The following is a 15,116-nucleotide window of genomic DNA, read 5'->3' as shown; positions in this document are numbered from 1 at the left end:
CTAGAGGCCTACTTAATACTCTGCAAGAAAATAATTTCCTAAAAAAAAGGGAAGAGGGGGGACAGGATGACAGGATGAGAAAGAGGTTAATTTCATAATGATATTTTAGTCTTCCTCTCTATAGAACCTAGGTTTAACATTAACAATGATGCTATATAATTTCTTAGTGCATTATAGTCAGATGATTGCCAATTTTAAATATACTTTGTGCCTGTGGTCTAAATGGACAAATACCCATTGATAACATTTGCAGCTTGCAAACAGTTTACTATTCGTATAAGATTCCTCTTAATTGCTTATAATTGCTAATAATATGCTCCTATAGTGCAGAACTTCAACTTCTGATACAAATTTCTGTATATTTCTGTAGGTAATTTACCTAAGGTAACAAGTCTCTTCCTGACATATAATCACAAAACAGAAACACACTGCAAACATTCAGCTGCTGCTGGTAGCTGTCAAGGATGATTTCTAAGAACTGAAGTTTGAGATACACATTTTATCTATAACAGAGGTCTCCCAATCCAGGAAAGGAGTGCACATCTGCTCAGAAACCTCCTGCAGCAGCTGTGCCTCTTGTGAGTGCAAAAAGAAGGTGGCATCCAATTGGGTGGCATTAATTTTGAAGTGAGATTGCTCACACATCTGTGTTCCACAGTTTGGAAACGTTTGATCTCCAGCAAAAAAGCATTCAAATGTCCATTCCACTAGGAGATAACAGAAACCTATGTTCTTTGTAAGTGACATGGAAACCAATAGACACACAAATATCAGTTAGGCAGAGACTATATAAAGTCAGCACGACTTTTGCAAGTAAAATTCTAATGAAAGTTCTAGGATTTCTCAACAGAAGTGCCAATTAACTGTGATGGTAGTTTTAACTATCTGAAATTATGGTTAGTCTCGGCACGTATTAATTCCATCTTCTTGATACAAAACATTCACACAGTGAACACTTCCCTAAAAACATAGAAAGCAACACATCTCCCATGTGCCTTTTTAAGTGGCACATGAAGTTTCTGAAAGGAACTCTCTAAAGAAACATTGCACTAAATTTCTATAAACTGAACAGCAGCTTTCTCAGATCGTAACTCAACTACCATTACTCTCTCCTACTTAGTGTATTTAAGCTAAATAAATGAACAGTCAAGTATTTTATCATTATTAATTTAAAACAAGGGACAAGGGGTAAAAGGATGCAAGTGATGCACGGGGTGTTGTTTGGGGTTTGGGTTTTTCTTCTGTTTTGTTTGGTTTGTTAAAAAAATCTCTTACGATTAATTTTCCCAAGTCATAGAGGTGACTTAATCATCAGTGAAAAAAACTAGCATCTGCAACATTATTCAACAAGGAAACAAATAAATGCAAGTCTGCTACAAAATTAAAAAAAAGTAAAAAACCCAAACCCCAGAAGTTAACGGAAATAAAAACATTTACTACTGAAAAGATGTTTACCTCGATTGAAGTTAATCTAATTTCATTTTAAATAGATTCATGACTAAGTCAGCACACGGTGGAAACAAAAAAAGTTTAATTTTAAGAAAGGCATCTCATTTCATAGTTTGTCTTTTGCTGCCATGAAATGCTCTGCATATCCACATCCACATATAGTTTATACATAATTATTTTCAGTAATAAAACACTTTGAAATGACACACGGCAAACCATTAGTAAATTACTTCCTCCAAACCCTATGTTAGTTCTCTGAGTGGCAAAAACATGCACAACAGGTGGTTTTAGCCTACCATCCATTTCTGGATATGAGCCCATTTTCTATCATATGAATGATGAGAAAACTACAGAATGTAAAAAACAAAAAACAAACAAACCATTTACAATATAGATTAGTCACCACACAAGACTGAATTCCTGAGTCAAAAATTTGGAAAAAAGCTAAGTTAATTGCCATGTAATCTTCAGTATAATATCAGACACCTACAGCAATTAGAGAACTGAAAATACAGAATAACGAGAACTATATAAAATGGAGGCAAACATACGTTGTAAATTGCACCTGTTATTACCACAGCAAAAGCCCCCCAAATATCAGCATTAATGTGGATTTGAAATTAATAATGATAAATAATGAATTCTTCATCTTTTGCATGCTATGTCAAAACCTGAATTAAATGCAATAACCATGAAATAAACAGACTACTGAAAACCTAGTTCCAAAGTTTTTTTGCTCAAGAAATGCAAATTCTTTTTTAGAAGAAACGTGTGGAGCAACACACACTATATATGTGCAAATAGTATCCCAATTCTATTAATTCTTTTAAAAATAAAGATCCACAGTAGTTATTTATTGTGAATGCTTTTGGTATAATCTGTATGGGAAAAAATTGACTGAAAACTGCATATCCAAAGTCATACCCAAATTATCCAGTTACTAAGTATATTATAAATATATTAAAAATAGAGCAAAATAATTCTACTTTTTCCATAGTTGTTTATCCTATATATTAGACAGTGTACATTTTGGATACAGTCATGTTTATTATTTATCCTGTGCTGCCAGTTATCCATATTTACATGGACTTTTTGCATAGCAACAACAAAAAAAGCAACTGCCACATGTTTAAGTAATTGTTCTTATGAAAGCACAGAAGTCATCAACTGACTTGGCCACACATCTAGTAATTCAAATCCAGACAATATTTAACTTCACATTAGAAGTTGAAAACTGTTTCCCTCTATGCAAAATTATTTATGCAAGCCTGAGTTCTGGACATTGTCATTATGTTCTCTCTTCTGCTAATTTAAAATCAAATAAGCAGTAATAAAGCCTCAGGCCTTTAGATATTTAAAACTAAACATTTAGATTAATCTTTGTCCAACTTTGATTGCTAGCGTTGAATTTACTGCATTTGTTAAAGGTAAAACATCTAAGCATTTGATTTTGCCTTTAAAGCTAGAATTTAAAATCACATGGAAAATGTTTTATTTTTAATTTGAAAGCAAGAGTGCTAATAGCCTATTTTGAATAGCAGATTTTCTTCACAAGTGTAACTATTAAGGAAGTTCAAAATTAATGTTCAGATTAATATTTTGTGAGGTGCTATGCACAGCTAAATACTGAGCAAGTTATCATTTTAGATATATTACCTAAGGGTTTGAAAGAGAAGGGTATGGGTAGAGAGATAGAAGCTAACAGTTACCCGATTCCAAAAAGACTAGCACACAGCAAAATTACACCAAAAGACAAAACCTGATGCAAGTACAGAAATAAAATACATTAAGAATTTTAGTAAAGGCTTGCAATAATTCCTGATAATTTACACTACCTCTTTTTGCTGTCGCTCCAGCTCTCTCATACGTATATCTCTTGCTTCTGCCCGAGCTGCCCGTTTGGCTGCAAGCCTGGCTTCTGCCTACAAGCAAATTGAAAATACTGAAAGTTAAAAACCACATTTTTTGAATAAAGGTTTGAATACTCAACTTAGTAATCTCTTCACAAAAACACATTAAGATTCTAACATCACAATAGGTAAGTAGTAAAGAAATCAAAGTTCTCAGAATGAAATTTCAGAAAGGATATATACCTGACTCTTTACAAATACCATTACTAGTCAAAAGAATTACATGTTGATAAAAGAACTGAGTTCACAAATATTACTATCACTAAATGTAAAACTTCATGTCTTGCAGACTTCAACAGGACTTTGCCTATGCATAGTATTTAAATAGGCACGTATGCAGCTGCAGAATCTTTGGCCACAGGAAAACATTAAAACTAAAAAGAAAGAATCAAAACAAAGATATTAAACCGCAACTGTTCATGTCATATTTAAAGGCTCTGCTATCATTTGGAATAATTTCAAAAAGCAAACATCACTTAGAAGTCGGATTACTCCAAACAGCAATCAAAATCAAATCCATTATTGGACAAAATGTAAGAAAGAAATTGAAGATTACGGTTCCTGAAGAGCCAACTGAAACATTCACCATCACCAAGAAGAGACTTCCCTACCTTTCCATTAAAGCCCTTATACTCCCAACACCTTCCTGGGATGCAGCTCCAGCAATTGGGATCTGCTGTAAGCCAATATAACTAACCACCAGAGCAGACAGGTAACAACAGCAAAAAGAAGTTTTATGAGTTTTCTGTTGTGTTAGTGAGATGAATTGGCTTGTACAAGGATCTTAGGAACGCCACACTCAGCAAAAGGGATGGGCAGGACAAACAGTAGTGAGGCCTCCTCCTTTCCAGTGGCAAAAAGCTGCTACATCTGCACCGCTTCTGGAACCTGGTTCTTGGCAGACTCAACTATATATTTTCTCCCCTTTCTATCCAGCCTCAACCCAAAAATAAACACACTGTCTTTCAGACCCTAAATGCTACCTCAAATTTAACCAGTTAATTAATTACACGAGGTAATAATTTTTGACATATAGCTAGTAGTTGAGGAAAACGTAAGCTCCATTTTTTCATGTTTGAACAATTAACTGATGAAAATTTTCTCTTAAATTCTTGAAATATTAAACCACTGAAGACAGGTTTTCCATGAAAAAAACCTCCAGTTCTTTATCTAATGTTAATTAAAAATAACTCCTAACATCCAAAATACTTAATTTTATAGAACTTCTTAAAAATGTAAAATTCAATGTGATTTTGCCATTGGTTAAAGATAGGGTTTTTTCTGCTTTTGCCACTATCACAGTCTAGGTTTAGGTAAAGTATTAGAAACCTACAAAAATCACGACAATTGCAAATCTTTTACTGTGCTTCAGGGAAAAGGAAAGGGCATTTAACTCACAGTTTAAATTATGATTAAACTACTGGTACAAAAATATCTATGAAATAATGATGAGAAAGAAGGCAAACACATTATAGCTTTATTACTGAAAACAGTTTGTCTTCACTTCAAATGACTCTCATTAGACTGTTTTTCTATATTTTGCATAGTCAGATGAAATGATTCCAAGTCTGTGTCAGCACTCTTGACTGCCACGATGTAATCCATTTTCAGAACAGCATAAAGCTACTTTTCTTCCTACTCGATGACAGCACACAAGCAAAGAAAGGGAATTCCCATGCAACAGGAAATATTTTCTTGCTCGCAGCCCTGCTCTAATTGTCTGTAATCATAGCTCTGTGGCAGATAAACTTCCACATAAACGTCCATGCAGCACAGAAAGAGAAAGGACTCAAACAGCGGATGTGTCTGGGTTTAGCTCTGTCTATAGATCAGTAGATATATGCCTCTAGCCTTTAGACTCTGGCAAGTCTTTAATGTTAATGATGGAAAGTACATCCATTTACTGATTCACACTAAAAAACAATTCACAACTCACCACTCTCCCCTAGTCCTACAGCCAGAGACCTAACATTCACATTCCTGCAGTACAGGGGAAACGCCATTTTTTCCAATTTACTAAACCCTTGATAAAATACAGATTTCTACAAATATTTGCCATAAAATGGGTGCCTGAAATTGAAGAAAAAAAATCTTATCTTTTTAGAGAAAATTTTTAGCAAGAAATGGTTTAGTATTACATTAGTTATTAATCTGAGCAACTAGATACCTATAAAAAGTACATAATTTCAAAAAGACAAAGAAGTTGGCAAGTGAACGGAAATTACAGTTCTTAGGCTTCCTTCACCACACCTTACAGCACGAGACGAATCACATTACCAATAACGAATAATTCTTTATTCTCAGCAGAATTGTTACAGAGCAGACCTCATGCTATGAATAGAGCAGTCATAGAAAACTTGATAACTACATAATCAAAAGTCAAGATTAACATTAATGAAGAAATAACCATAATTCTAAACGTCAGTTTTCTTCCTGGGTGCTGCTGTTCACTCTGTTGGGTTACTGAAGAAAGCCAATAAAAGTTGTGAACCAAATTTCCTCCAACAAACTCTTCACAAATTAAATTCTTCAGCTATATTGAAATACAGTCTTTAAGTATCTCCTAAGGGAAATACACTGCCACAACAGCTTTGGATTGAGAACAGAGTTGAAAAGATGAAGCTGTTTGGATTACAGAAGCAGCACAGAAAGAAAACCTACTTTTTTTTTTTTTTTTTTTTAAAAAAATAACACGCAAAAAAACCACCCACAAAAAAAGCGCATAAGGACAGGCAGTCATGTTATAAAGCTTTTCTAATTAAATTAGTATTTGAATTGACGAGTATTCCAAATCTATCACAATTCCTTGCTCATATGAGCTTGAGATTCAGTCCAGGTTACTTTTTCCAGCTTGCATTAAACACATTCCAGTCTTAGAAAACTACAGACTGGCCACTACAGTTTTGATTGTAGTTTCATTAGTCATTATTCTCCATACAGTCTTTAGACCAGATGTAAGTAAATAAAACATATTATTTATGATAAGGATATATTACGATACCATGTAATTAAAAGCTTATTAAAAAGTGATATACCAAATTCCTATATTCCCCAAAGTAAAAATTAAACTGTGGATTGCCCAAGATCTAGCAAATCTGACACTTTAACAGTTTCTAAAGAGGACTTCCAACTGCTAAAAAGAAATGTGATATTTGAAGTTGAAGTGATCAAGAAAATTCAGCTAAGAAATGAAATATCCAAACCCATTGGAACCATACCAGTACACTTATGCTGATGGCTAAAATGGAAAGAAATGGTTTGGTTATGTATCTGGAGAACAAATGGGAACCATTTGGCATAGATCCAACAACATGCATGGAATTCAGTTGGAGAAGTGATCAAGAAAGGAAATAGAGAACTGCAGAAAGAAAAACCAGTAAAAGAGACTGGGTACAAAGAAACACGAGGAACAGGCCCTCAAAACTGACAGTAAAAAAAAAAAAAAAGGACTCAATAAAGGAATAATTAATAACTAAATCTGTGATTTTTTTTTTTCCCCTTATTATGAACACACTCATACTATCCCTTATCTTTTACCTTCCACCCTAAGGACAAATATGGGATTTTAACCAAAGGCCATATCTGCATTTCTTTGGGTATTAGCTTTGCTCTGAGTAACAAAGCCATCTGTTCACTGATGAGTTCTGGAATTCTTCATCTCAAAATAGGTACCAATAAGCATTACATCGGAAAAAAAAAATAGTGTTTCCTTGCACCTGCATAAACAGCATTTCATTCTAGAAGAATATGATGATTCTGGCTGTTTTCAAGCAGTTAAGCTACTCACTTGAAGCAGTACTTACTTTGATGAGGTTATTTATTGCATGTTTAGTGAACATTGGGGTAGCAAGAGAATGTTCACCTTCCATTACAGGTGACGTGGTCAGTTTCCTCATTTTCACCTAAAATCTAGTTACCAACAACTACTTACAGTAAGTTAGAAACCCACCTCTGCTTAGTCCTTTTTTTCATCTTTTTTTTTTTTTTTAATACATATTCTGCCACAGCTTTTGGAAAGCCTTTCAGACCATTTTATCTCAACTTCAAAGAATAACTTTTACTTCTTCAGTTAAATCCGATATATTTTTGGCAAGAACAGAGAAAGGAAAAAGGACTAGATTTTAATTTGAATGCTTTTATAAAGACCTAGTCTAGAGTCTTTCTTGTCTGATGTGTTTTTTTAGTGTCTTGACAGCAACGGTCAAGTTCTTTACCAAGGTAAGAAGCATACTAGTACAAAGAATTAAGAGGGTAGATGCTTCCCTCCATGGTGAGCAAGGAGAAGCATAACATCTGTCTCTACAGCATAGACAGGCATCTTTCTCCTTCCCCTTGCTTGCAAGAAGGAACTCACTAGAATGCAATAGTATTTTAGTTTTCATACTGGAGAGGTAGTGATTCATTAATTAGCTCAGATTCAGTCTTCAAACACTTAAAAATATTGAACTTATGGCTTTTTCTACCTGGCAAATAAGTAGCATTACATTTTTACCAAAGTAAGAACAACAGCACTCCACGCAAAGTTTGAACAACTACAGATTGAATTTTAAATCCAAATGAATCTTCATTCTCTCCCATGAGAACAGGCTCCTGCTATACAGTGAGAACAGAGCCGTGAAAACAGTTCCTGAAAAAATAGACAAGATGCTGCAAGGAGTAAATCAAGTGAACCGTGATGGAATTGTCCATGAGCTCTAGTTCTTTGTTGTCTAGAGTTATTCAGTCCTGAAGAATGGAAGGGTTGCTGATGCAAGCATGGAAAGAAAGGATATAAAAGGTAAATCCCAATTGTCCCTTCAAACTGTTGCTTATCAGGTTGAGGCTGGTGAGATGACAACTGTCTGTCATGATGTTCACTGTATCTGAGCTTGAACTGAAGTCAATGTAAGAACGCAGAGGTGACTGAAACCTCTGCTCCTGCATGTAAGGCTGGTCTTAGAGAAAGAGGTCTTGATTAATCATAAGAGATGCCTGGTCACCAGAGGTTACTGCTGAACATTTAAAATGAACACAACAACTTGTCTGTAAATTATGAAGATAAGCGAGGCAGTAATGCAGCTGTCAGCTGAAGATACTCCATCCACAAGACAGCTTTATAAGCAGATGATCTCCACAACAAAACCACAGAGAAAACAGATCTTGAGATCGCATCAGCTGCATCCAGTGTAGACTGTGAACATAACCCTGAGAATATGAACATCAAATTTTATTTAGTTAGTTCTTTGTTAAACAAGAAAGATTCTCACATAAGAATCTAATCTTGACAGGAGCCATCACTCACACTAGACAATCCCTATCTGTTATTTAGAAGGCAGAACTTTCCACAAGACAGACACCAGCTAGCTTATATTCTTTGTCAATCTGATAAATCTAACAGCTTTGAAATCCATGACAACAGCTAGAGAAACAAGCAGAAGGCTGTATAAAGGAATTCTTCATATTTAATGGAGATAGGCATTTTTTATATTTTTTGGGTTTTGGTGTTTTTTTGTGTGTGTGGTTTTTTTTTTGTTTGTGGGTTTTGTTTTTTGATTCTTTTTTTTTTTTTCAGTAAGAAGTAAGTGGACATCAAATTAACCTTGCTGTAATTTGAAGACACTTGCTTATACTCCAGTGAAGCTGGGTGCATTTACACTCAAGAGTTCCTTTTCTCCTGGACAATATACCTACACCTGTTTCAAAAGCTGTAGGAACAAACATGATAAACTGGTGACCCTCTCCATGTTACCAAGGTATGACTTCCAAACTGATCAACTGCAACTAATCTCTCAAGACACTCAATACTATGGAGAGTGCATTGCTTCCAGAAAACAATGCATATGTCCTTGTCCTCGGTTCCAGTGAGCACAGGGAATTCAACGCCAGGAAGGACAGCACACAACAAAATACAAAGCAAGTCCCAAAGAAAGAAGTCTGGTAACTCCAACGTTCTTGGAATAAGACAGTAATTCACTCCAATGTTGATGTTTTAGCATGCTTGTGCCTTATTTAGTGCAGAGGCATTGCAGAAGAGCTTGCCTCAATGCAAACTCCCACAGCAAGGAAAAGATATGAAAGAACTCTGTTACATAACAGCACCAGTGCTACAAGAAGGGAAGGGGAGGAGAGACAACCAACAGAAGAAAAGTTTTCCAATGCAGTTTCCTCTGAGGAAACTGCAACCTCTGGATGGAGGATAGAGAAAACTAAAGAAACCTGACAAGGAGGAAGTAGTTTGATCAAACCCCTCAGATCCTATGATAGTGCCCTTGTATTTTCCTATAAGATGACACGTCAGATTCAACCCATTCATAAAAATTACTATAGAGAAATTAATTTATTGGATCAGGACCACAAAATTCTTTACACAAAATTTCCTAGAAAGCAGATGTTTGTTGCTACCAAAAGGAACATACCACCTTTTGACACGTCTCAGAACAAGAAAGTCTCAATTTTGTCAAATTAGAGTGGTATGAAAGATTAAGACGAGTGCTTTCTGAAATCCAAACTTTTGAAAGAAAAAACACTGAAACTTCATATACTACACTAAGTCTTAGCTAGTATCACAAACTTTGAGAATTCCTAGTGCCATTTTGTGACTGCTGGGAATCCCAGAGCACTTCTCTGCAGTTTTTCCATGCAGATCATCCTAAGTGCCAGCCTTTTGTTCCAGCACATTCTATTTACCATCTCTTGATACCTAAATCACCTCTTAGGAACCTTTTCCTCACAAGACATCTGACTTCTGAATTATGGGACTCTATTCAACTGTTTGAAGTAACATCTGCTAAAAAGGTAATTTCAAAAGAGGAAGCTGAAGAACAAAACACCCTTTGACAATAAAAAGATACGAAAGCCACGTTGCTGAGATAATGGCCTCAGAACAGCAAAGGACATCTACTCTATATATTCATGCGCTGAGAACTGGCATGCCTTATGTCAGCATGGTAACTGAAAACTTTCCCCAGCCTCAAATAAAGCACATATATGGCACAGTAAAATCAGATGTTAAAGACAGAACTTTGTTTTGTTAACTGGCCTCTGTTGTTATATCCTAAAAAATGCATTCTGTTCCTTTAAAGTAAAAGTTTTCTTTAGAGTAATTTGGCTAATACTATGAAATACAGCTACCAACTCAATGACAACAGCTGCTGTGTGACACAGGATCTGAGGGCCAGCTTCTCCTACACAGACCAAGAGATTAACAACCTGACAGTAGCACATATTGTCATAACACAATATTCATGACGACAGACAACTTTTCACACTATTTTAAAATTGGATAACAATTTTAAATTAAGACTCTTAAAGCGAAATCTGGATATGGCAACACAAAAGAGGTGGTGCTATACACAGTCTTGAAAACGTGTGTGTAAAGATAACAAACAATATTTACTCTGGAATATGTTGAATTCTCTTCCCCCTAACAAGCCATTAAAGATCACCCTTGAAATACAGAAAAATGCCAGAATATTTGGAAGGGGAAAAAAATAATTCTAGTAAGAAAATCAGAATTAACATTTAAAACAATTTAATCCAAATAGGTTTTAAGAATTATTTAACAACAGACATAAAACAGTTAAAGACAGTATGAAATGCCTACCCCTTAAATGATATGCTGATCAGCATAAAAAACTTTCAGTTATCTTCAGCAGAGTTAGATTAATATTACAATACTGAATAAGTTTTATGAGCTTTTCAGCAAGTTGTTTTCCAGTTCATTTTTGACAGAAAGGGAGACTTAATATACATTAATCCCTGGAACAGACACGTTCAACTCTGTTACTTCTGCGAGAACACCTCTAGCTGCCAGACCTGGTATTTGTTTAATTTAGCATTAAGGGGAAAAAAAAAGAAAAAACAACCTTCATTTTTGTTTAATTTATGCTCATACTCAGATTTTAATTGAGGGGGTTAGCAATGTAAGAGAACAAAGCCCCACAATAATTTAAAAAATACTTATTACACCTTGCTATTGGGACCTTTTTTCCTAGGCTAAATTGCAAGCTGATGTTACTGTACTGGAACCATACAGAGAATACTCAGATTAAATTTAAAGCCGGATTCCTTCTCCTTTGTTAACTGTTTCCCCCCAAAATGGGAGATGGAACTTGATAAGTGAGACCATACATGACCCAGTGTCCCACCCAGAACATATCTGGTAGGATGAGAACTTCCATTAGATTTGGTGTGAACATAGCTTTCTGGAAAGTTACCAACTAAATTAAAATTATTTTTTTTGCTGACCAAATGTTTCCTTTGCCTACAGTCTATGGTAGCTACATTTGAAAATGCATGCAGGAGCTGTGTTTTCAAAGACCTATCACCTACCTATTCTGTCTTACCTAAACATATATGTACATATACTATACACACACACATACAGACAACAGTTTACATCACAAGGCTAATTAGAATCTGCATTTTGCACTCATTTATGTTAACTAGGGTGAGCAGCTTTGTAGATAGTGTAGCTCAAAGCTTCTGTATCCACTTATATACGAACAGTACTAAGGCTTTTGTTTCCAAGTCACAGCATTTCCTCCCAGAAAGACTCAAGTCTGTAAGACTCTAAATTCCAGCTGCCTCCTTCCTATATCCGGTGGAACAAAATTCTCCTTTGTATCAACTTCTTGTTAACTGCATTTTTGGCTCGTTACCTCCAGCTCTCTATTTTTCAGGTGGTGACTCTGTAAGAAAGTCCTGGTATAGTGCACATATTAGGCATATTTTGACAGAAATCTGACTATTACCCCTTCAACACCAATATGTTATATTTACCATCTTAAAAATACTACACACTGCAATGGGATAAACGTGGAATTTTTCAGTTTTAGACCTGAGATAGCAACTGGATTTTCATTTCTCTTTAGCTAAGAATATAACTACCTATAGAAATATCTGCTAAGCTTAAGTGTGATCCTGTGAAGTTACACTAATCATACAATTAATACTGAAATGTTGTCACAATGAGGTAAATGTGATTTTTTGGATTGAAAATACTCTTAGTTTGTATTAATTGTCATATTTTTGGCTAATTAGACTAGCACAGCTTAAAAAGTTTAACCTTTTCTGAATAATGAGATTGCTTTCATGCCCATTTCTTCATTTAAAACAATTTGAAATTAACAAACCTCTCTGGCAATGTTACTCAGAGTTTCATCTTCTGCAGAAAACCTGTCTTTCACTGGAGTCCTCTTCCGTCCTGATCCAGGAGTTCCCATTTTTATTCTCTGGTTCTGTAGTTGCAAAAACAGACAGGAAAAAGCTCAGTTTTCAGATCTGGAATTAAAAACAAATAATCCACACCCCAAAATGTAATAAATATTCCAATGTTTGAGCTATATAATACTCAAGAAACATGCATGCCACTGGCACAAATTTATCCAGCAGTTGTATTTCCCGGAAAACTTTATCACAACATCTTGTGGCAGTTTTATAGAGCACCACTGCATCCTAGACGGTGCACACACTGCATTTTCCTACTGAACAGAACGCATCAGTTTACCTACTGCTTCAAAGTTACGCACAACTGTGAACTGCTCCTAGCTCAATGATGTTAGCTACGTACGCTGTCACTTTTCACAATTCCTAAAAATAAGTATCCATTTAATTTTATGGATGTGAAGAAAATCTATAGGCAACAAGTTTAAGAATTAAACTTACACCATCATTAGAGCTCTCTCCAAAACAGAAAAGGTATATCAGCAGATGAACTTTTCAAAGCATTCAAACAGGGAGATGGGGCTTATTTACATATTTACATGAGAACTGCAGTCTTCTACTAAAGTCTTACTATAGTAGAAGTAAATGCATTTCTAGACAAACAAACACTCATTTGCTTAACATGATTCCTAATTTGAGAAATGAGGAGAGAAAGTACTAGCATCATATACCCTGACTGATACATAAAATACCCTCTTAGTCTTCTTCCAGTAACCACTGTTATCAATTACAAGAAAATAAAAATCACCACCAAACCACAGCACATACAGCCACAGGCAGCAAAATATTACTGAAAAAAATAATCTAAATTAGTTTTTTTTTTTTTTTTTCCAATATCCTAAAGAAACCCTACTTCCAGACATCCAGGTCCTTCCAAATGTCAGATCAGAATTTGGTGGTAGTCCAGCTAGTTGATATAAACAAGGTAAGTGTCCCACACAGGGCTTGGGAAAACACCTTATCTAGAACAAAGTTTTCTTCATGCAAATAGAAAAGATCTAGAAGGGAACTACTATTGGCTATCCTTTTGAAAATGAACTGGTGCAAGAACTTTCTTTCATACTGGGTCTAACCAGCAAACATTCAAGAATTCCTTACAGTTTAATCAAAGGAGCAGAGGGGGGAAAGAACATGACTGGTGTGTTTTTGTAGAAGCACAGTTTTTACTGTATTATTTTTATACACCAATCACAAAGCCAAAATATACCGAGGTACTTGCTGGCACTCAAAGATATCAAGTAGCATCACAGGTCTTTTTTTAGCTTCTACACTTCTTCCCCCTTTCATAACCTTATGCCACCAGTCCTCTCCTTGCAGGCAGGAAGTATTTTACTCTGCTTCAAATTCTGCAAGTATTTTACTACTCTTTATGTGCTTAGAGAAGGGAAATAGAATATTTCCTGATGAAAGAAAAGACAACAGAGACTTGAAACTACATGTGCCCCATCTTAAGAGCTCCTGCATAGGACAGATAAAACAACTATGCAATAATCTGATTCATTTCCTGTTGCTATTCTGAGACCAAAACTAAACACACTCAACACTGCAGGTGCACAACAACTCCATTGTGTAAAAACCTTAAAGGAGAGCTTGCAGTGTTTGCAGGTGAATAGTAGAAGAAAACCACAGTATTTGAAGGAGCCAGAAAAGATGCAGTTCTATCAACCAGTTATGATCGCACTCGTGACGGGGAAGAGTGGATGTTAGTATCCCCCTCAGATTCCATCCATTCCTCCACAGGCTGCTCATTCATTTCACAGTGCAGAGTGTTTGAGTAAAATAGAGGCATTTGGACCAACACACAGGACTCACCTGACAGGAATTGTTTTTACCATCTGCATGTGGCTCATGATTCAATTTATTTGTTATTCCCCCACAACATTATTTTTTGTTGTTGTTTGTTTTGGTTTTAATTCTGGTGTTAGGCAGCATGACATTTTCAGAAGAAATACAAGATTCCAGCCTCGCTCTTATCAGAGGTTGGGATGGGTCTTGGAAGTAGAACAGCAGAGCTCAAACTCAGGGTTAAGGGAGACTCTGAGATAAGGTCTGGGACTTGCCACTGTTAATCCATTTGCTAAGAGTCTGTCTTTCAGACTTAAAAACAAGCAAACTTATTTTATGTACATGCCAAAAGCCATTTGGAGATCTCTGTGGCAAAGTTTTACGCTCAGAACTACAGGTTGCTGCCCACATTCAGGAAAAACTTCTCCAAAATCCTGCATCTTTTATCAGTAATTCTTACTGGCTGACTTCAAATAAGAAAAGCAGACAGAACCCAAAGTAGTAGTTGCATCAACACAAAATAATACTCCCCTACTACAGAAGGTTATATATGAGCCAAAAAAATAAAAAATAAATCAAGAAATTATGTTATTGAAATAGATCACTTCATGTAAACAACAGAACTCAAACCTATCTACTAAAAAAAGGTCATGAAGCATGAAATGAAATCCTCTTAATTTGCATGTTAAGGGTTGTATTCCTTCACTATTCACCACATAAGTAAAAACTGCAGAATACCTGCACATACCATAGACTTGAAATGCATTT

At 35.5% G+C, this 15,116-nt stretch overlaps 1 protein-coding gene across 6 annotated transcripts in view; it reads right to left on the bottom strand.

The window, feature by feature from the left end:
* LRRFIP2 (LRR binding FLII interacting protein 2) overlaps positions 1-15,116 on the bottom strand; it is a 58,648-nt gene that overhangs the window by 35,732 nt on the left and 7,800 nt on the right. For all 6 annotated transcript variants that reach the window (XM_032997421.2, XM_032997423.2, XM_032997425.2 and 3 more), the window contains exons 2-3: positions 12,473-12,577; positions 3,285-3,371 (exon numbers count right to left, since the gene is read on the bottom strand). In XM_032997421.2, coding sequence (XP_032853312.2) covers positions 3,285-3,371; positions 12,473-12,562 — 177 coding nt within the window. In that variant the 5' untranslated portion in view covers positions 12,563-12,577. The remainder of the gene's footprint in view (positions 1-3,284; positions 3,372-12,472; positions 12,578-15,116) is intronic.

The sequence above is a fragment of the Tyto alba genome, unplaced genomic scaffold (genome assembly GCF_018691265.1).
Source record: "Tyto alba isolate M040663 unplaced genomic scaffold, T.alba_DEE_v4.0 Super-Scaffold_46, whole genome shotgun sequence".
Lineage (NCBI taxonomy): Eukaryota > Metazoa > Chordata > Aves > Strigiformes > Tytonidae > Tyto > Tyto alba.
This window is presented reverse-complemented; position numbering and strand designations above follow the sequence as displayed.